This window comes from Leucoraja erinacea, chromosome 13, assembly GCF_028641065.1.
Source record: "Leucoraja erinacea ecotype New England chromosome 13, Leri_hhj_1, whole genome shotgun sequence".
NCBI classification, from domain to species: Eukaryota; Metazoa; Chordata; class Chondrichthyes; order Rajiformes; family Rajidae; genus Leucoraja; species Leucoraja erinaceus.
The window spans coordinates 24,752,299-24,775,965 of NC_073389.1; the positions used below are offsets into that span (position 1 = coordinate 24,752,299).

Genomic DNA, 23,667 nt, shown 5'->3' on the forward strand with positions numbered 1-23,667 from the left:
ATAACACATTACTGGATTTGTCTTACGGGATGCGCACAGAATTGTGTAAAGGATGTGAAAATTCTCCTATTTTAATTAAAAATGTGAACTGCTTAAGCCTAATGACTCCTTTTTTGCATAAATGCTGTTTTTCTGTTAGAAACTGTAATTTGCCCGGTGAGAAGTGTTTAATGAACTCACATTTAGTTTGAGATGCAGAAACTGGTCTTAAGAAACAAGTTGGAAGAATGTATAATGTAGTAGTTTATTATACATTATAAAAGATAATTTACAAAGTCAATTGTGTCCAGTAAACCAATTGTTTGTGTTCAAAACATAACACATTACTGGATTTGTCTTGAAATTTTGTAAACATTCTCCGGGATGCGCACAGAATTGTGTAAAGGATGTGAAAATTCTCCTATTTTAATTAAAAATGTGAACTGCTTAAGCCTAATGACTCCTTTTTTGCATAAATGCTGTTTTTCTGTTAAACGTAAAATTGCAGGAAGGCTTGGAGAGTGGCGGCATTGATTGTGTAAATCAGGATATGAGAAAGATTAATATAATGCTTCTAATGATGTGTGGAAATGCTCACTGTGATTTTTTGCAAATCTGATGCCTTTTATTGCAGACTTGGTTTAATGCTTAACCATCTTTTCTCTTTCTCTTAAGAGATGTATTATAAATAATACCCATCGCCTCATAGAACTGTGTGTGGCCAAGCTGTCCCAGGACTGGTTTCCTCTTCTTGAACTCCTTGCAATGGCCTTAAACCCTCACTGCAAATTTCATATCTACAATGGTACACGCCCCTCTGAAACTGTTCCTGCTGGAGTACAGCTGGCTGAAGATGAACTCTTTGCACGTCCGCCAGATCCACGTTCACCTAAGGTTAGAAGAAACTTAAGATTTTTGTTCCCATTTGATTTTTATAATTGCAAATAAAACTAGTGGTTGTTGGAATTATTGAGTGCTATCATTGTAAATTCGTCACACTGAACTTGTATCTTGGGGTTGACTTGTTTCTCAATTTTGTAAAATAATTTTTACGTGTTCTATTATTCTTTGGCAAAATATGGATGCAAAAGATAGAAAAATCATAATGAAATATAGATGCCAAAGATAGAAAAATCATAAATTTGAACACTGTCCAATGTAAAATAATTTTCAAACAATTGCGATTTGTGCATTTCCTATTTTGTTGCCCAACTATTTTTTTCTTTCACTGTGCTGACCAAGTCAAATCATAAAGACCAATTAAATATTGGCTTCTCAGAACGTTTAAGTTTTTTCTGCAAATATAAGCCAAGCATGCTGATATGCTGGAAAATCTGTGAGGATCAGACAGCATCTGCGGTAAAATAAATATAGTTAATGTTTTGGAGAAACTTAATCTGATTAAAATATTGGACCTAAAAGGTTGACATTTTCCACAGATGCTGCCTGTCTTTAACAGGATTTTGTTTTCTTTGTCAGATTTGCAGCATCTGCAGTTCAGTTAATATTCATTAACAGTTAAGATTCCACTGGATTCAACTCTGTTGGAGCACTAGCTGATTTGCTAAAATTTCAGTAGGAAGGAGTGATTACCACAGTTGATATCTGCATTACGTTCTGCTTACGTCTCATGGAAATTGACCTAAAGGTTCCAAATAGCTATCATACCACCGGTTAAGTATCCTATCAGTGAAAGGTCTTTGGTGAAACAGATGATATAACATGGACAGTGACTGGAATTACACCGCAAAGGAATTAATATCCTAAGAAAAGGAGAGGAAAATTATTGGTCACAAAAATGAAATAATTTAATTAGTGCATTTGGTTCTTTGTAATGGTTTAAGAATAACAATCTTAATCTTAATCTAAGTTTGGGAGAGACAACACTGCAGATGTGGGAATCTTGAGCTTAAAACAAACTAGGAGATGCTGTCTGTTCTGCTGAGTTCCTCCAGCAGTTTGTTTCTGGAATCTAATACACTTGCGCAGTTTATTATTAAGATCTGTAGTAAGAAGTAGTTTGGTACTATGGAAATTTCTAATGGCTGTACTCATAAAACACTGTTCAGCTGCAACCATTTCCTAGGAATGTTTTGTGGATTACAATATTATTTACTAAATTCTATGGCTCCTATTCAAATAATATGATGAAAGTAGATGCAAAACAATTTCGCCTGTATATTCATCAGCATGTACATAATGGCCAGAGCTGAAACAGCGTGACTTTCACCCTGTTCTGAAAAAAAATTCCAAACTAGTTTGTTTGTAAGTATATCAAAACTAATGCTGAATTTGCTTGCCATTGTGGCTGCCCTTCTCTGATTGTTGCCGAGTTGTCGTCGAAATACTTTTCCAGTAAGGGGCAATCCTAGAAGTGCAGGAGTTAACAAGTTCTGCACTTTTACAACTGTTAATTTGCAATAGCATAGATATGGGCACAGATTCTTTTCCTGGAGTAATACTTGAATATTGTAGGACCTGGAGAAAAGTACACTAATTTCTGAGGAAGTTTGACAATTCCCTGAATGTTATGTGTTGAGGTTTTGGTTTCCCATGACTGCCAAAGCTTTGTTACAGTTTTCAATGTATATGGATGACATGAATTTTGACTTTTAACTTCCCTATAGGGTTGGCTTGTGGATCTTATCAACAAGTTTGGAACATTAAATGGATTTCAGATTCTACATGATCGATTTGTCAGTGGTTCAGCATTAAATGTTCAGATAATTGCAGCACTCATCAAGTAAGCAGATTTTTTAATATGTTAATATAGAAATTTGAAGAACTGGGCAGTTATTGGTGATGCTTTGCCAGGCCTGTATTGCAGCCATCTTTAGCTTATGCTTGTTTTGGGGGCTAGTCCCCCCTCAGTTTTCTCTTCAGCATATAAACGGCATGCTCAATTGGGTTCAGATAACCACATGTGAATTTTTCTATTACAAATCTCAAATTGTGGATTACAGAGGCAAATAAATAAATGATAGATCTTTGTCCCAAACATTATGGAAGGCATTGTATGATTTGAGATGAATGGCTGCTGCAAGATCATATGATTTTTAAGGGAAGGATGTAGCAACCATATCAAAGCAGAAGATGGTAATAATTGGTCACTTCAAATGTTTCCAGCTCAACTTCCTGAGACTTGAGCACAAACCAGGCTAACCTTCCCTCCCCCACACTTTTTTCCCCTCTGTCCTCTGCCCCATCTGGATACGCACCCATTTCTCTCTTGCTCTCTCTCTCCTCCCCCCCCCCCCCCCCATCCCCTTCCAACTATATGGGTTCCACAGGCTCTTTTTTTGATATCTCTTCTTTCCACATATCCTTATCTCACACTTTTTGTCTTTTCATCAGCCTTTGTCCAACTATCTGCTGATCAAAACCCACCCTTCACCCTATCCACTACCATTTGCCTGGCTTTGTCCCAACCCACCTCTCTTCCAACTTTCTCCCCCTTCTACAATCATTCTGAAAAAAACACGCCCGTCTTCAGATTCAGAAAGTATTCAGACCCCTCCACTTTTTTCACATTTTGTTACGTTACAGACTTATTTTAAAATTGATTAAATTATTTTTTTTAATCATTAATCTACACACAATCCCTCAGAGTGACGAAGCGAAAACAGGTGTTTTGACATTTTTGCAAAGTAATTAAAGAGAAATAACTGAAATATCACATTTACATAAGTATTTAGACCATTTGCTGTGACACTAAAATTGAGCTTAGGTTCATCCTGTTTTCATTAATTACCTTTGAGATGTTTCTGCAACTTGATTGGAGTCCACCAATGGTAAATTAAATTGATTGGACATGATTTGGAAAAGCACACACCTGCCTATAAGGTCCCACAGTGCATGTCAGAGCAAAAACCCAGCCATGAAGATGAAGGTACACAAAAAAGCTGGAGAAACTCAGCGGGTGCAGCAGCATCTATGGAGCGAAGGAAATAGGCAACGTTTCGGGCCGAAACCCTTCTTCAGACGATGATGAAGATGAAGGGATTGTCCGTAGACCTCCGAGACAGGATTGTGTTGAGACACAGATCTGGGGAAGAGTATAAAACAATTTCTGCAGCATTGCAGGTCCCGAAGAGCACAGTGGTCTCAGTCATTCTTAAATGGAAGAACTTTGGAACCACCAGGACCCTTTATAGAGCTGGCCGCTCGGCCAAACTGAGCAATCGGGGGAGAATGGCCTTGGTCAGGGAGGTGACCAAGAACCCGATGGTCACTCTGACAGAGCTCCAGAGTTCTTCTGTGAAGATGGAAAAACCTTCCAGAAGGACAACTATATCTGCAGTATTACATCAATCAGGCCTTTATGGTAGAGTGGCCAGACGGAAGCCACTCCTCAGTAAAAGGTACATGACAGCCCACTTGAAGTTTGCCAGAAGGCATGCGAAACAAGATTCTCTGGTCTGATAAAACCAAGATTGAACTCTTTGGCCTGAATGCCAAGCGTCACGTCTGGAGGAAACCAGGCACAGCTCATCACTTGGCCAATACCATGCCTACGGTGAAGCATGGTGGTGGCAGCATCATACTCTGGGGATGCTTTTCAGCGGCAGGAACTGGGAGACTAGTCAGGAACGAGGGAAAGATGAATGGAGCAAAGTACAGAGAGTTCCTTGATGAAAACCTGCTCCAGAGTGTTCTGGACCTCAAACTTGGGCGAAGGTTCATCTTTCAACAGGACAACGACCCTAAGCACACAGCCAAGACAACGCAGGAGTAGCTTTGTGACAAGTCTGTGAATGTCCTTGAGTGGCCCAGCCAGAGTCCGGTCTTGAACCCGATCGAACATCTCTGGAGGGACCTAAAAATAGCTGTGCATCGACGCTCCCCGTCCAACCTGACAGAGCTTGAGAGGATCTGCAGAGAAGAATGGGAGAAATTACCCAAATACAGGTGTGCCAAGCTTGTAACGTCATACCCAAGAAGACTTGAGGCTGTAATCGCTGCCAAAGGTGCCTCAACAAAGTACTGAGTAAAGGGCCTGAATACTTATGCAAATGTGATATTTCAGTTATTTCTTTTTAATTGGTTTGAGGCAGCAGTGGGGCCCGGACAAGGTGGGAGCAGGCCATGGACCAAAAAGTCACATGGACTGAGCTCTGGCAGGCTGAACCACAGCGCATCAAGTACTTGGTCCAGGCAGTGTACAATGTCTTGCCCAGCCCATCGAACCGCATCATCTGGGGCTAAGCGGAATCTCCGGATTGTCCGCAATGCTCAGGCAAGGGGACGTTGGAACACATCCTGAGCTGCTGCTCAAAGGCTCTTGGGCAGAGCCGATACACTTGGCATCACGACCAAGTTCTTAAACCTATTGCAGAAGCCATCAGCATGGAAATCAGCTGCTGCAGACGAGCACGGCCCACCACCCAGATGATCACCTTCATGAAGGCCGTAGTGCAGCTGCCAAGAACCACAGCAGCCAGGAATCAGTCAGGAATCCTGGCGACTGCGCAGGACTGACAGCTTTCTGTAGACCTGGGGTGAAACAGCTGAAGTTCCTACAGCACATTGCCATGACCACCCTGAGGCCAGACATCCTCCTGGTCTCAGAGGACCGTCTGGAGGAGGCCCACGAGAGGAAGATGGCCAAATACGAAGAGCTGGTCATAGACTGCCGTAAGCAGGGCTGGAAGGCAAGGTGTATGCCCATCGAGGTTGGCTGAAGAGGTTTTGCAGGGCGATCGCTCTACAAAGCCTTGAGTGCACTGGGCATCAACGGAATGGAGAGAAGAGCCATCAAGAACACCACAGAGACAGTGGAGAAGGCCTCGAGATGGCTCTGGATCAGGAGAGGAGGTCCATGGGGGGGAGCGAATGCCACCTGAACACAAGTCGTGGCCTGATCAACCACGGCTGGGCCGTCTGGGTGAGGGTGTCTGATGTTGAAAGACCCGAAACACCCAGTGACCCCAGGTTACATCACTAATGTTGTGTTCAGGAGCATCAAGAAATGTATTTTTTTATCATGCAAAAATTTCTAAACAGCTGTTTTTGCTTTTTTATTATGGGGTATTGTGTGTAGATTGATGATAAAAACAATGAATTTAATCCATGTTAGAATAAGGCTGTAATGTAACAAAATGTGGAATAAGTGAAGGGGTCGGAATACTATCTGAATGCACTGTATGTTCTTCACAGATGCTTCCTGACCCACTGAATTACTCCAGCTCTGTGTCTTTTTTCATAAAAAGGGCATCTACAGTTCCTTCCATCTGACATTCTGGATAAATGCAGTGCTTTTAGCTGGGCCATCTGTCGGATGAGGTGACAATGATGGAACCAAAACTCTCAGAGAAAGTGGTGGAGAGTAATCATAACCTCTAGATATCCTGGCAGGAAATCTTCACAATAGTTTCTGGGGCCTAATCATCTTCATTTGTTTTGAAATGATCACCCATCAACACAAAATTTGAAGAAGGGATGCTCAATCATTCCATCATTTTCAATTTCATTTGCAACATAAACAAAGCAGCTGATCCTGTGGATAGCTGCAGAAGTCTCCAGACAAAATTAAGGCATGAACTGAACAATTTACCAGCCTCTGAAATATTGTGGTCAGGAGAAAGTCAGTAGTCAATGACTTGCCTCTTGCCTCCCAAAAGCCTTTCTCTAATCCACAGTGCTCAAGTAAGGAATGTGATGGAATATTCCCCATATCCCTTGATGAATAGCTCTCTAATACTATTCACAAATATTTGGAAACACATGGGATCTGATAAAATTAAAATATTGTTTAAAAAGAAAATAAATTGTGCTAAACAATTGCAAAAATTGGAAAAGCAAATAGATCATTATCTGGCTTACCTTTCCCCAAGCAGCCTCATTTTAGCAACCTATTGCGTTAACAATTCCCCAAGCCTTCAATTTTACCTTTTACCTTGCTGTAATTTCTGTTATTTTTTGTAATGTCACTTTTTGTGGTTACATTCTGCTTTCTCTTTGTGGAGAACTGGATGCATTTAGCATCAAATCTTCATAGCTGCTAATTTGCTTGATTCAGTCTTCTAAACAAGTAGCGGGATAACAGAGAACTAATGTGAATGGGTTATCGATGACTGGTTTGGACTCAGCAGGCAGAAGGGTCTTTCTCCTTGCTGTATCTCTAAACTAAACTTGTATATGTTGTTCAAGAATACAGAGGAATCCAAATTCATATCGGTAATTTTTTCTATAGAACAGATTTTTCAATATTCTTGTACCATGTGATAGTTTGTATCAATGAAGGGGCAAGTTATGTCTGCACCGTTACAGAAGCAGTTATCATGTACGCCGTTTGAAATATCTTTGCGTCTAAGTTGCATTGATTTGCCAATGCCATTTGTTTAACTTGCATTCAAGTTTAGTAATTTATTCTGTGCTGTTATTTTTGGCATTGAGATTGTTCAATGTTATCAGCTGCGCATTTCTTCAGTTTGCTTGCTACCTGATTTATCTTTCCCTGCAGTATGTATTGAGTGACCTCATCTCAGTAGTTCTTGTTAAATACCATTGTTTTTGATCTGTTATGAAGCCAATCTGCCAAAGGGTAGTGAAGGAATGAAGTGGTTCGGTGTTTGACACCATGATCTAATTCTAATGAGAATTTAACTTTGTGATAATACATTCTTCAAAATATTTGTACTGCAAAGTTCAAACGACATGTTATAGTGTGATTAGTCATTAAAATGAAAATTTAGGAAGGGTAAAAGATGTTGAGTGAATTCCATTTCTGCAATTATCTTCCCTTTTCTGTGATTTTCATTGACCAGTATTAAAATAAACCATGTTGCTCATTCAAATATTTTGGTGTGCTGTTTATTGGCGATTGATGTAATATAAATTTAGTGCTGAGGATTGGAGTTCTTTTCCTTATCAAGATTGTGTTTTAAGTTGCTCTGGTTTTAAACGTTAGTGAATTTTAGACAGGGGAACGTCTGATCCATGTGGGAACGTTATCTGCTTATGGCTTCCTGGTTTACCTGCTTGGATACTGGGGGGACTGAAGAATCTTTAGGTTAACAGATGGCACAATGGGCTAAGTGTTCGGCTGGCGACCGGAAGGTAGCCGGTTTGAATCCCGCTTGGAGTGCATACTGTCGTTGTGTCCTTGGGGCAAGACACTTCACCCATCTTTGCCTGTGTGTAAATGTAATGTAATTATGTGAAGCACTTTGGGGTCAATGCAAGTTGACTAAAAATGTGCTATATAAATAAGATTATTAATATTAATATTAAATGATTTTCCTTTGAAGCTGTGGTAGAATGCAAAAAAAAAGAAATATTCTGTGACTTTTTTCCACCCCTGCTTAATTCAGTTCAGCCTGTGGAATCGTGGATATTTGAAAAATCTCTCGATTTTTATTTCTATTTGCTCCAAAATTTGGAAGTTCACACAAACTGATTTGTACTTGGAAATATTATTGGATTAATGTGAAATTAAAAAATTTAGAAGCTCTAAATGGGATGACTGAAGCATATCATTCGTTATCTTCTTATTGTTCATTTGTCAATTTGCCATGGAACTTCTGAATCTTTTCCCTAGGTGACGTTACATGGTCACTGTAGGAAATTAGATTATAACTTTAAAATATGCTTCTGTATTTCTGAATGGAAAGCATGCTGTTCTCTTGATGAATTAAGTCTTCAATTCATCATGCTTCACTCATAATGAAATGCATGCCTACAGTGCATTTTACACTTCCCTGCATGTCACTTTGTCTTTGTCGATCATTGTGATCACAGTGCTCTACTTGTTTGTGGGATTCATTACAATTCATGCAGTGCATCCTTCAAGATGACATAAATGCACTAGAAGAGGTTACTATGGAAATTGATGAGGGTAAAGCGGTGGATGTTGTCTATATGGACTTTAGTAAGGCCTTTGACAAGGTTCCTCATGGAAGGTTGGTTAAGAAGGTTCAATTGTTGGGTATTAATGCAGGAGTAGCAAGATGGATTCAACAGTGGCTGAATGGGAGATGCCAGAGAGTAATGGTGGATGGCTGTTTGTCAGGTTGGAGGCCGGTGACTAGTGGGGTGCTTCAGGGATCTGTGTTGGGTCCACTGTTGTTTGTCATGTACATCAATGATCTGGATGATGGTGTGGTAAATTGGATTAGTAAGTATGCAGATGATATTAAGATAGGTGGTGTTGTGGATAACTAAGTAGATTTCCAAAGTCCACAGAGAGATTTAGGCCATTTGGAAGAATGGGCTGAAAGATGGCAGATGGAGTTTAATGCTGATAAGTGTGAGGTGCTACATCTTGGCAGGAAAAATCAAAATAGGACGTACATGGTAAATGGTAGCGAATTGAGGAATGCAGTTGAACAGAGGGATCTAGGAATAACTGCATAGTTCCCTGAAGGTGGAATCTCATGTAGATAGGGTGGTAAATAATGCTTTTGGTGTGCTAGCCTTTAGAAATCAGAGCATTGAGTATAAAAGTTGGGATGTAATATTAAAATTGTACAAGGCATTGGTGATGCCAATTCTGGAGTATGGTGTACAATTTATAGGAAAGATGTCAACAAAATAGAGAGAGTACAGAGGGAATTTACTAGAATGTTGCCTGGGTTTCAGCAACTAAGTAACAGAGAAAGGTTGAGCTTTTTCAATTGAGAGTGGGAAAGATTCAAACAAGAGGACATGATTTTGAATATTAAGGGACAGAAGTTTAGGGTTAACATTAGGGAGAACTTCTTTACTCCGAGTGGTAGCTGTGTGGAATGAGCTTCCAGTGGAAGTGGTGGAGGCAGGTTCGATTTTATCATTTAAAAATAAATTGGATAGGTATATGGACGGGAAAGGAATGGAGGGTTATGGTATGAGTGCAGGTAGATAGGACTAGGGGAGAATAAGTGTTCGGCACGGACTAGAAGGGCCGAGATGGCCTGTTTCCGTGCTGTATTGTTATATGGCTAAGTTCTAACCATTGATCCTCACCTGAGAAAGTGTGGCAAGTTGGATATCATCAATACTAGGCTGGATTGAATGAATAAAAATAAACGTGTGAGCATACCATCCTTTTGATAAATCGTGCAGATTCATTGCTTAAAATCCTCAAAAGCTCAGGCAGAGTAAAAGTTAGTGCCTTGAATATTGTCCTTATATGTGCTTCACCTGTAGGCTGTGGGCCGAGCATCAAAAATGTGTCTAGAAATCAACTTTTGTGACCCATGTCTTGGAACTACATGAAATTTTGCACAGATTTAGACAAAATATAATTGAGACGGAAGTCATAACTCGTCAGTGCCAAAAGATACACATTAATTAAACTAATTAGAAAATTAGATCAGAAAAGTGAGCGCATCTAGCGTCCAATGCCCATATTACACCATGGGGCGCCGTATATATAGATGACTTATGAATATGACTATGACTATAATTATGTATAATTATATTATATAAAAATAATATAATTAATATAATTGTTAGTGTTTTTTTTTTAATGAGACAGCTGCATAGGTCCTCTTGAACTAGCCTAATTAATCGGTCAAGGCAGTTCTTCTGGGTTCCCCCGTTTACTGAACCCCACTGACTGCCAGTGTGCAAAGTGGGTGTCACGGCCATAGTGGGACTGGGGCAGTGCCAGGCTGGGGGAAGGCTAAGGCAGGAAAATGCCTAACCCTAACTCGACCCCCCCCCCTCCCCTTTTACAATTGAATGGCACAATTATTATTTTTTGTTGTTGTTCGACCTCCAAAATCTGGGGCATAATATAGGCTATCCCCCAACTCAAAAAATGGGGGGATATATCACTCTCCCTCCCTCTCGGGGCCCTCTCTCGCACTCTCCCTCCCTCTCGGGGTCCTCTCTCTCTCACTCTCCCTCCCTCTCGGGGCCGACTCTCTCACACTCCCTCCCTCTCGGGGCCGACTCTCTCACTCTCCCTCCCTCTCGGGGCCAAAGATCATAGAGCTCCGTTGCTCGGGGCCCATGGGCCCGCCCGCCCGCCCGCTTGGCGGCTAATCACAGCGTTTCGTTGAACGGGGGGGGGGGGGGGGGGGGGGTCGGGGGGGCCAAGGCTTGTCGTGGTTTTGCCGAAAGATCATAGAGCAGAGCTCCGCTCTATGATCTTTGGTTTTGCACTTGTTCTGAGATTCTGGATGTAGCAGGTCAGAAGAAGAGAAAAATACGCCTGCGGGAGGGATAATTTCGGGTTATGAAGCATGTCTTGTCAAAAAAGGGGAGGGGCTGCAGCGCCCTACCCCCCCCCCCCCCCCCGGTTCCGCGGCCCATGGGTATTAGTTTTGAAATTCTCGTTGATCACAGAATTTCTCACGACAGAGCATGAGAATTGGCAGCCCTGTTTATAGAGAGTATTTCTCAGTATTGCTGAAATTCTGCTGCTTTAATTGTGAATTAATGAAACGGTTTCTAAAGCAAATATGCTGCTTTGGATATTTTGAATTTTTAACTCATTATAAATATAGTTTATTTTTGATGGAATTCTTTGGCTTGAATAAAGCAAAAATTCTGAATTGATTTGAAAATCACAATTTTTTTAACCAATATAGCATCATTAATGCTTAGCTGTGCCATACATCCTGCTTTGAAATTATAGTTTGCAATATACAGATAATATGGAGAATTACTTACAAATTACATTGCTAATTAATAAGATGTGCTATTCAGTGATATGGTTGGGTAACTTGAGGGATTGGGGTGATGAGAAATGTTCAATTCCAAAATAGTAAAACTTCAAACAACAATGAGCAAGTTTAAGTACATATATTCTAACTGTTACAAAATAGTAATTACAATCGATTATATAAAAATATATCAACAGTTAATGAGTTTGCTGAGGGATTTCAAATTTGTTTTTGCATAACTAATGACTGAATAAAACTTCCTTAACTGAACCAGACATAGAACTGAATAGTTCAAGCCAAGTATATTTAATTATTCAAATTCTGATATATTTTCATTCTTTGCAGACCTTTTGGCCAGTGTTACGAATTTCTCACCTTGCATACGGTGAAGAAATACTTCCTTCCAATAATAGAAATGGTTCCACAGTTTCTAGAAAATCTAACAGATGAAGAACTGAAGAAAGAAGCAAAGAACGAAGCTAAAAATGATGCTCTATCTATGATAATTAAATCGCTGAAAAACTTAGCTTCACGGGTTCCTGGGCAGGAGGAGACGGTCAAAAGTTTAGAAATATTTAGGTTAAAAATGATACTTAGGTAACTATCATTCAAAAACAAAATTTAATTTGAAGTTACCATAAATTAGCTCTGTCATAACTTAGCTTTGTTATTTACAGATTGTTACAAATTTCATCTTTCAATGGGAAGATGAATGCACTAAATGAAGTTAACAAGGTGATTTCCAGTGTGTCTTACTATACTCATCGCCATGGCAGTCCTGAAGAAGAAGAATGGTTGACAGCTGAGAGAATGGCAGTAAGTGGTGAAATTATTTATTATCCTGGCAGGAAATATTAAAACTATTTATTCATCCAAGAGGAGCATAATGTATGAATTTTGCTTAATGTTGAATATTTTATGGAATCATTTTGTGGATACTTGATGTGTGGTCTGTTTGGATTAAGTGTTAAAAGTGGGAAACATTTTATATTTCTTGTACAATTCTCAAAAAAACAAAAGTGTGATGTGACCATATTGCATAAGACTGAGTATTTGGATTTGAAGTTTAAAAGTAAAAACAATATTTTAGCATGTGACATTTAACTTCACAATTCATTGCCATGGTCTTTTAAGAGTTCTTTGTCTATAATTGTCTTTGTTCTTCTGCATGCACTAGGTGGTCGGGGATTTATTGGAAAAATGTCTGTGCGGTAGCAGCGATCAAAATTTAGAAAGGCAGGGTTGAATCAAAGATCGCTCAGTTTTGATAGAGAGCATCCTGTCCTACCAAATTTATTATTTTTTTAAGAACAAAATATATTTGCTATGGTTGATGTGGTCCACATTTGATAAGGAGATTGGTTCCACAGTTTTTGGAAAATCTAACATGATCTAAAGAAGCAAACAACAAAACCAAAATGATGCTCGCTCTATGATAATTAAATTGCTGAAAAACTTTGCTACACGGATTCCTGGGCAGGAGGAGACAGTCAATATTTGTGATTAAAATTATAATTTGGTATCTTATCATTTTTTAAAAACCACAATTGTTGAAATTATCATAAATTAGCTATTTCATAACTTAGCTTTGTTGTCCAAATGTTTAGTGCCCACGAAATCCATGGCAAGTTGGCAAATTAAGTCCAAATTGGCTTTGTGATCAGAGATTGGGTGCTGTTGGAAGGTTGATTTTATGATTGGATCAATGTATATTGCATGTATTTATAGTTTTAGTATGAATTGATCGAATAACCCTGCAGATGAACATAATTATTGGTAATAAAGATAACAGTGGTAAACTGCAGGTCGTTAGATTGGCAGAGGAATGGTTGATAGAATTCATCCAGCTCAGTGAGAGGTGATGCATTTTGAAAGGAATAATAAGGGTTGAACATCATGAATGCTGTATTGAGGCACAGATCCCTGAAGGAGGCAGTATGGTAGATTTGATGGCCAAGAAGGTAGATTGTATCCTTGTCATTAGCTGACGTATATATAAGAGCAGGGAAGTTATGGTACAATTTTATAAAATATTTCTTATTCCACAGTGGCATATGCATTTCTAGTTGCCACCAGGGCTGTGGAGTCGATACCCAAAACACCCGACTCCGACTCCTTGATTTCTTGTGTATCCGACTCCGACATTGACTCCGACTCCGACCCCGACCCCTAACCCCTGTTACTAACAGGCAGAATCTCTGGAGAGAAGGAAGAAGATATATGGAGCCAAGTGGGGGAAGGGGAGGGTAAAGATGGAGCAATGACTGGAGGGCAATGAGTGGGGACATAAAAGCCGAAATCTGTGAATCTGATAAGGTTGGTAATAAATGGGAACTATTGAGGGAGAGATGAAGGGTTCAAAGTGCCATTTGAGGGAGGGGACACAGTGAGTAAGAATGAGGGGTAGGCCATTTAGGACTGAGATGAGGAAAATATTTTTTCACCCAGAGAGTTGTGAATCTGTGGAATTCTCTGCTACAGAAGGCATTGCAGGTCAATTCACTGGATGTAGAGAGTTAGATATAGCTCTTAGGGCTAACAGAATTAAGTGATATGGGGAGAAAGCAGGAATGGGGTTCTGATTTTGGATGATCAGCTATGATCATATTGAATGGCCCTGCTGGCGCGAAGTGGCGAATGTTTACTCCTGCACCTATTTTCTATGTTTCTATGAGTGAAGATTATCGGTAGTAATGGATTAAAACTAAAACTGGAAATAAAAGAAAATTAGTAATGCGGGTGAGGGGTAACGGGTTTAATGGGAAAGGGAAAAAAAAATGGGAGGACCAAGAGGAGAGAGTGGAACAGATGGTGATGTTTACCTGAAATTTCAGACTCAATGTTTGTACTATTGGGCTGTTGACGACTTCATTTACTATGTTTAATGGGAAAGGGAATCTACTATGTTAGTCAGAGCCATGCAGCACAGGAACAGGCCCTTCGGTCCAACTCATCCACACTGACCAAGATGTTCCATATCCCCCTCCCCCCCCCCCCATTTCCTATGCATGTATTTTTTGAAATGTCCTTTAAATGTTGTTATTGGGCTTGCCTCATTTACCTCAACAGGCTAAAATGTTCCCCTCTTACCTTAAACCTATGCCCTCTCCATCTCAATTTCCTCCACTGGGTGTTCTTTCAGTTTGTGTTGAGCTTTACTCTGGTAGTGAAAAATGCTGAAGACGGACAAGTCAGTGTGGAAATGAGAAGGGAAGTTGAAATAGCATGTAGCCAGGATCTCAGGATTGCTATTGTAGACAGAGCTCAGATGCTCTGCAAACCAGTCACCTCTTCTGCATTTGGAATAGTTGAGGAGGCTACATCAACAGCACTGGATGCAGTACTCAAGGGTGAAGGAGATGCACGTGAATCTTTACCAAATCTGGAAGAGCAGCTTCGGTCCCTGAAAGGAGATGAAGGAAGATGTTTAGGAACAAGTGTTGCCCTCCAGCAGAGATAGTGCCAACAGGATGATGAGCAGGTCAAACCGTTATGGAGAGAGTAGTCACTGCAGAAGGGTGGTGAGATCAAGATGTGGTTGGTTGTGGGATCATGTTGTAGCTGGCAGAAGAGATAAAGGGTATGCTGAATGTGAAAGCTAGTGGGGAGAAAGGCAAGGACTAGGGAAACTTTGATTGTATTTTTCACAAAGGAAACGTGGCCATAGCAGTGAGTCTAAGAAAGAAAGTCAATGAGCAATAGAAAACCCATGTTTTTTTTTTACCATGGGTGGGGGGGATGTTGTTTTGATCTGCCTAGTTACTCTAGCACTGCATGTCTTTTTTTTCCAAAGCATTCTGGTAAACTGCTTATGCACCTTCTCTGAATCTCTACAGCTTGCCTATATTGTGGCAACAATTGGACAGAATACACCAAATGTAACAGAACCAAAAAGTTTTGCACAGCTGCAACACAATTTGCCAACTTTTATACTCAATGCCCTGACCGATGAAGGCAAGCATGTCGTATTCCTTTACCTCATTATCTACTTGCGTTGCTATTTTCAAGTGAGCTATGGACATGCACCCAAAGATCCCTTTGCACATCAACGTCCCAAGAGCCCGCCCATTTACAATATTCCTTGTATTTGATCTCTCAACATGTAATATCCCACACTCTGATTAAACACCCACTGCCATTTCTCCACCGATATCTGTAAGTGGTCTATATTCTGCTTTGTCCTTGGACCGTTTCTCAATCCAAAATCCACCAATTTCATTTCATGTCGGTATTGCAGCTGAACAAAGGGGACTACATATGAGAGGAGCAGGCCAAAGTTGACTGGAAAGGGGCCCTAACAGGGATGACGGTGGAACAGCAATGGCAGGAATTCCTGGGAATAATTCGGAAGATGTAGGATCTTTTAATTCCAAAGAAGAAGAAAGATTAATAAAATCTGACGTGCACTTTAACCACATGTGATTGTTCTATTAGAAATCTTAAATTGTGGAGTACAGAACCAAATAAATAAATGATGGGTCTTTGTCCCAAACATTATGGAGGGTACTGTATGTGTATAGCATTTGAGGAAGACTTATTTTCCACACATAGATTGGAATCTGGAATGCATTGCCTTTGTGGTTGGTGGAGCCAGCTATCCACAGAATATTTAAGTATGTCGATGAGTTGCTGAACTCTAGGACCAAGTACTACGGAATAAAATAGTAAGATTAAACGAGAACTTACCAGTTTGAAGTTTGATCTGTATTTTATGAGGAGTTACGATGGGGGATTACGTGAAGAACCCGCCTCAGCACGCATGCGCGGCATACTTCAAAGCAGCGGTGTGGAATCACAGATAGACACAGTTATTTGAAGTAAACATAGTAAAGACAAGGAGACATCAGTTTGCTAGTTTGACCCATATTAATGAGGGTGGGAGCGGAGGGCACGTAATCCCTCATCGTAACTCCTCATAAAATACAGATCAAACTTCAAACTGGTAAGTTCTCGTTTAATCTTACTATTTTACTTCGGAGTCACGTGAGTGACTACGTGAAGATTTCAAAGCTCTGTGATTTCAAACCGTGTAACAGCTATTACTACATCACTGCCGAAGTCTTTGAGGGAGGAAGTGTGTTATCGTAATCAACCAATGAATCTGTTTGTAGAAAAACACAATGGTATTTTTACAATAACAATGAAGAAATTTAAAATGCTCCCCTGGGCTAATTTAAATATTTGCAGACTGGAATCTTTCCTGCAAATAAAAACAGGTTTTGTCAACAGCTTATAATAATTTTTTTCTGAACGTTTTACCCCCACCATTCTGCTGTAGCCAGGATGTGGTTTATAGGCACGTCCATTCTTTTTGCCGTTGACGTGGAAGCTTGTCCTGTGGAATGAAACTTTGTACATGTTAGTTTTATCCCAGCAGCTTTAGTACCTGCTTGAGCCATCCCGAAATGGCTCGTTACCCGACCACAAGGTTTTTTGTGACTGACCCACAAGGCTTTTCATCTCCCTCGAATATTTAGGTTGTGTCTATGTAGGATAATAGGTCATGGCACATTACCGTGTTTTCTGGCGGGTAAGCCCGGATTCCACGTCTGGATTAGGTGTTCCTGGTCTGGTTTGACCATTCCCTGGACAATGATAGGGATCTGGTCTGGAGCTGTGAGCATGGTGTCCAGTTGCAATAGGAGTAGTGACTGGACCCTCTGTGCAGCTCCAAGTGCCATCAACATATGTGTTTAGAGCATAGATGGTTCAGGTTGAGGGATCTGGCTGGTGGGCATCCCCTGAGGTATGGCAGTACCACACTGTCATCCCATATATGGGTGTACCTGGTCTAGGGGTTTAGAGTTGTAATACCCTTCATAGATTTACCACCAGCCAGTGGGACCCCATGGCCTGTTGTCCTGGAGCTGTTTTGAAAAACAGGCAGGGCAATTCTAGCTGTGTTGATGGTACTGTAGCCGAATCCTTCATCATGGTGAAGGTTCACCAGGAATTCCAGTACGTAGTAACTGTAGCGGTTGAGTAGGTTGTCCCTGTATCCATGCAGTACTTCTCTTGATGCTGGACAAGTGCTGTAGTCCAGTGGATGTTCAGAGGGATGCTGACATGGTGTCGACGGTTCGTTATGATAATCCCAGTCCCAGAAGTGGTTTATGCAGAATCTGCAACCCAGGAGCTTGAATTTCCCATGGCACGGATGGCTTGTGCCCGACTCCGAGTGTTAATAATTCTGGGTCACTGGGGAATACCATCGAAGTTTCAACAACCATGTCATGGAGTATTGGGAACCATGGCTGCGTAGGTCAGTCGGGTACTATCAAAATACCTGAAGCAGAGTCCATTTGTACTGTGCGTAGTCCCCGACTGATGAGGCAGAAGGGAAGAAATACATAGAAAAATCATTTCACCAATCCAGCGCGAACGCATTTGCTGCTGCTGCCTCAGGGTCTGGTTCCCAAGCGACATACATAGGACATCACCCAAACACCTGGTGATTTAGCGTTGATGCAAATAATCGATATCTGGCGTGTCATATAGCTTGATAGTTTTATTGAAACTTTTTTATAAAAACATCTAATCGATGTTGTCATTAAATTTATGTGACCTGGTGTCTGTCACTGTATTTAGCTTACCTGGCAGGTAAGTTGCTGATAGTCAAATACGTCTTTGGACACACCATTGCCAAATTGTGTTGACCAACTTGTCGCATGATACCGACTTTATGCCGCCCATATGGTTAATGTAGGCCACCACCGTAGTATAGTCTATTTATAACCGTACATGCAAGTGCTTTAAATCCATAAAATTCACCCAAACATTTTTAGATAATTAATGCCCAGTGTAAGTGGTAACCCCACCACTGTCTTTCTGATATTACTTCAGTGGGTAACTTCATGAGACGCTCAATGGCAACCTGTATGTCGTTTTTGATACTAAGGTCCGAATTATGTAGACAGAAATGCTACCATTTTCCCAATTACTCTGTTACTTGTCGAGTAGTTGGTAGTTTGTTGACCATTAATTTGTTGCATGTTTGTGCCAATTCAACTATGTTGTCTCTTGGCAACATTATAGTTACGTAGACTGAATTAATTATGAAGCCCAAGATAGTCCAAGAAAGAGCTCTATATGCTGGTAGGAACCAGACCCACCTACCTCCATGGTTATTGGCGATTCTGTTTTTTCATTTTCCTGAATGTTCTGTTCTGACGACGTGCTGGCGATGTTGGGGGGAGGCGCATTTTCCAGGGGGTCCGCTGCGGGCCCTGATCTTAAAAAAGATCTTTGGGGATAATGTGCAGCCCCAAGCGTTCACCAGTCCCATATTCCGGAAGTTGGCTGGTGGATGCCGTGGGGTGCTGACGCTTGGGTATCGGAGGTCTTGGTTTGCTCGTCCCGGGGCCTGCCCTCATTAGGCCGAAGGTTTTTGATGCCTCATCCATCTCCTTCAGCTTTATTAAGATCTTTCCCAAATAGCAGTGAGTCAGCCTCCGCAGCTGGGGCTTTATACAAGCCAGCAAATTTGGGATTGAGGGCAGGTCTTATGATTTCCCTCCGGAGATTGTTGATCTCGAATTGTGTGGTACACATTAATGCCAGCACATCCTGCTGGCATGTATTCATCTCCGTCGTCTCCACGGAACGAGTAAAGGCTGTGATGGCTGACGTCAGGAGCCTTAGGATCCGCTGTAGCTTGAGTTCATGGGTCCGGATGTGTGCCCCCACATGCCCCCGGATTTGGCTGTTGAAACTTTTTACTTTGAGGGCCTCACAGTTTTCTGCTGTGTGTTGTTCTCCAGCCCGTGGGGTTGCTACAAGGTGGTCCATCACACCCAACAGCTGTTCCTGTTCCTGCACCCCTAGCATACTCCCGAGTTTGTCCGCCTGCCCCTGTTCCAGACCAGCCCTGCCCTGGTCACCAATGCTAGCCTCCTGGTATGAGGGAGCAAAGGGCAGTGCACAAGACACTGTGGAGGAGGTACCTGTCCTTTGTCCCCGGGAGCGCTGCTGTTCCCGGTGGACCATCTCCTCCAGGAGCTGCTGAATGCAGCTCAGGCGGCTGTCTCTCCTCCGCTTTGGTGGAGACATGTCCCCCTCCGACGAATCGGAGATGACCGGCCGATTGGTCTTCCTGGCCGCTTTCCCAGTCCGCCGTGCAGGCTCTGGCGAGACTGGGCTTGGCTCGGTCTCGGGGATAGCGAACCGCTCTGAGAGCGACGCTGCCGCCGGTTGCTGCCCCGCTGGTAGAGTTGGAGCGGGGCAGTTTCTCTTTGAGAGTTTTCTGCGTTGTGACATGTTTTCTGAAAGCCTGCAAAACACAACTGCAACTCTCCTCTGTTATTCCAACGCCCAAGAGCCGCTCCTGCAGCTCAGGCGGCTGTCTCTCCCCCTCCTGGGTGGAGAGACGTCCCCGTCCGATGTCGGAACCACCGGCCGGTTCTTGCATAACATCCAGCCCGCTGCTCAGGCGCTAGCGGGGCTGGGCTCGGTCGCGGTGTCGGGGTAGCGGACCGCCCGGTAAGCGGTCCTACCGCCTGTTGCTGTCCCCGCAATGAGACGCTCCTCCGTGGTCGAGCGGGCGGTGCAGGCGGCTGTCTTTCTACCTGGGGGTGGAAAAACGTCCCGTCCTTCGAGTCGGAACCACCGGCCCGACGCCTCCGTGGCGTTCTTCCCAGCCCGCTGCTGACGGGATGGGCTTGGCGCAGTGTCGGGAGCGGAGCGCTGGTTAGCGGTCCTGCCACGGTGATGCTGCCCCCGTGATGGAACGGTCTTCCGTGGAGTCGAGCGGGGGCAGGACTGCATCGTTGTTGCCCCCTGGATAAAGGTGAGTCGTGCGGGGACAGGCCTCCCTCGTTGCTGCCCCCGCGAGAATGGGCTCGAGCGGGGACAGGTCTCTCTCTCTCACCGTTGCCGCCCCTGTGTGGAGTGGCACCGGCACCGGCACAGCTCCCTGTCCGTGGACCGCAGCGTGTGCGGTCCTGGTGGCGTCTTTCCCCCCTTCCGTGAACGGAACACTCCTTCCCCGGAGTCCAAGGGGGCCGCTTGCGTGTGGAGTGGCACCGGCACAGCTCCCTGTCCGTGGACCGCAGTCCTGCGGGGAACAAACAGACGCGAGGGGCTGTTAGAATAAAGGTAAGTACTTACCTAAAGCTTCGTTTTTCAGGTTGTAGCGGGAGCCCTGACTCCCGCCTGCCGCTGTTGCCTGCTGAAACGTAATGCCGCGCATGCGTGCTGAGGCGGGTTCTTCACGTAGTCACTCACGTGACTCCGAAGTAAAATTAGTATAGATAATTATGGGCCTGTCCCACTTAGGCAATTTTTTTGGTGACGACTGCCTGCGACTGTCATAGTCGTAGCAGGTGGCCGAAAAACCGGTGACTGAGCCCCCCTATGACAATGTCTACAACAACCTACCTCCTAGTCGATGTCAGGCTACGGCAAGCTACAGACAACCGGCGACCCATTAGGATGTCCTCCTACGTCCACCCACGACAAGGTAAGACAATTCAGCTGCTGGTACCTGTCGCCGGGTGACGTAGATAGTCGCCAATGCAATTCAACAAAGTCAGCACTGGTGATAACCTACGTCATCCTGGCGACAACCTACGTCATCCTGATACAGCACCTACATCAGGCTACGATCGTTGGTGTCAAGCCCACGGGCGCGACTGTCGCCGAAAAGTTTTGAACTTTCGAAATCCAACGGCGATCAGAAAAAAGGTACAACTCTTTAGGCGACTGAGAAGACCATACAGGCGACCCCCCGTCGACCATATGGCGACAGCCTAGTTGCCTGTAGTCGCCTAAAAAATCGCGTAAGTGGGACAGGCCCATTACTTCATGGTTGACAAGGACATGGTGGGCCAAAGTATGATTTTCTGTGTTGTATGACTCGGATTCAATTACTGCTGTTCAATTCTTTCCTTTAGGATTAGGATTATTGCGACTCTCATCTTTGACTTTGCACTGTAGACCTTCTCTAATGTAATTGTGTTTTACTTTGTGAAAAATAGTTGAATTAATGCGTGTCATTTGTCCACAGAAACTTTTAATTCTAAGCGTTAGAAAATTGAACTCTTGAAATTCCTCAGTAGTTGTTTGGAAGAAAAATTTGATTAACATTGTGCATTCAGCAGCTTATGATTATGATATAAAAAATATAATATTTTCTGTTAACATTTTTAATCTGAACTAATTTGTGAGGTTTTTTTTACTATTTCTAGGAGTGGATTCAGCAAAACAACATTCTATCAATTGTGTTGCGTGACAGTCTACATCAACCACAATATGTTGAAAAACTGGAGAAAATACTTCGCTTTGTCATAAAAGAGAAAGCACTCACCCTGCAAGATCTTGACAATATTTGGGCAGCACAGGTGAGATATGAAACAGTAAATGTAATTATCTTTTGCCAATCTGGTTAGTTTGGGGTAGAAATAAATGAATTTATCAAAGGATATTTTTTGGTGTGTCTTTTGAGATTGAAATTGTGTAGCATAAAACTAATGTTTTAAACTAAACATTTGGTCAACTTATTGGTTTCTCTTTCAGTTAACTTCATCGTCTAACTTTCAGTTACATTTATTTTGTTTTTTGTGCGCATGAGGTATGCCCATATTGTGAAAGACGTGTAAAATAAATTTTGAAAGGTCAATGTGTTACATGTGTTCGAAAGATCAGTGTTACAGGATTGATTTCTCATAACTACACCTTGCTCACTCGGATTTGAAAGCTGAAGAAAAATGTTGTTCGTTGTGAGCATGAGGTCACCTCAGCCCAAGAGCGTATTGGTTGAAGGGAGCTAATTGATGTTGTTTTCAATGAAGCTCTGGAGGGTCAGTGTTCTGGGATAGAGTTGAAAGATGAGTTGCTGGACCTACTGCACTGCACATTGAAGATTTTATGTTCTTTTATAGTATTTTCATTCTCTAATTCCATGGCTTCTATTCAGTTGCTCTTTCTGTGACCAACCTTATTAAGAAGAAGGGTCTTAACCCAAAAAGTCACTCATTCCTTCTCTCCAGAGATGCTGCCTGACCCACTGAGTTACTCCAGCATTTTGTGTCTACCTTATTAACCTATTGTCCAGATGACCTCTCCTAAACTCAACAGCAAACCTGACCTCATTAGTGATACTCCCATTATTCTTTCTATCCTCGTGCACACACTAATTACAAACAATTTTTCTTGCTTTGCAGTTCTGATGAAGGGACTTGGATTTCAAAATGTTAACTGACCATCTTTGCACAGAGGAATAGCCCTATTTGTTTAGTGTTTCCAATGTTTTTATTTTTTATTTCAGATTTTAACAGTCTTCAGTTAAAAAAAATGTATTTATATTTATCTTTTTTTCTTTATGCCATCAAATTAAAAACAAAATCATCATTTACCCTTTTAGATCAGCAACTTATTTTACCATAACAACCTTTTGAGTTTCCTGCATTTCTTTAACTCTGGGCTTCACAATTTTCTTGGTGCTCTCAGCTTTCTTTGCCCACAAGCTTTGGAGTTCCATGAATAAACAAAATCACTTTTTTCGATTTTCATCTTTCCTTTGTAGGTCTTCCTTAAAACAACTTTTTAATACGATTTGAGTAATCTTTCTTAAATATTCCTTTAGTAATTGTGCCATTTCTCCATGTTCCTCTGAAATATTTTGAGACATTCTTGTACTTTGAAGACAGTACATAAATGCCATATCGTTTTCATTTCAAGTATTATCAGACCAGAAATGCCGCTGCAACCTCATGGCTTTGATATGTTTAAACTAGGATTGAAATTTGTCTTTGTCCAAAGAAAGATGTGCAAGAAAGATGTGCAAAAAAAAAAGTGCAGGAAAGAACTGCAGATGCTGGAGTAACTCAGCGGGACAGGCAGCATCTCTGGAGAGAAGAAATGGGTGACGTTTCGGGTCAAGACCCTTCTTCAGACTTCTTACTCCAGCATTTTGTGCAAAGAAAGATCTTGTATTGATAGTTATGTGGTTTTTCAAATTACCTACCAAAGATAGTGATTTTTGTTGGAGTAGTTGCAGGAAATATAATTTGTATCTTCCATAGTTTCACATGGTAAATCCCCCGTTTAACATCGTGAAAATCTAAAATCCCACACATTTGGCATTGTAAGAGCCGACTCT

The 23,667-nt window shown here is 42.0% G+C and overlaps 1 protein-coding gene across 6 annotated transcripts in view; it reads left to right on the forward strand.

Moving 5' to 3' along the window:
* Window positions 1-23,667, forward strand: part of usp9 (ubiquitin specific peptidase 9) — a 219,781-nt gene that overhangs the window by 79,353 nt on the left and 116,761 nt on the right. For all 6 annotated transcript variants that reach the window (XM_055644623.1, XM_055644625.1, XM_055644622.1 and 3 more), the window contains 5 exons: window positions 655-873; window positions 2,607-2,722; window positions 11,916-12,167; window positions 12,248-12,386; window positions 21,755-21,907. In XM_055644623.1, coding sequence (XP_055500598.1) covers window positions 655-873; window positions 2,607-2,722; window positions 11,916-12,167; window positions 12,248-12,386; window positions 21,755-21,907 — 879 coding nt within the window. The remainder of the gene's footprint in view (window positions 1-654; window positions 874-2,606; window positions 2,723-11,915; window positions 12,168-12,247; window positions 12,387-21,754; window positions 21,908-23,667) is intronic.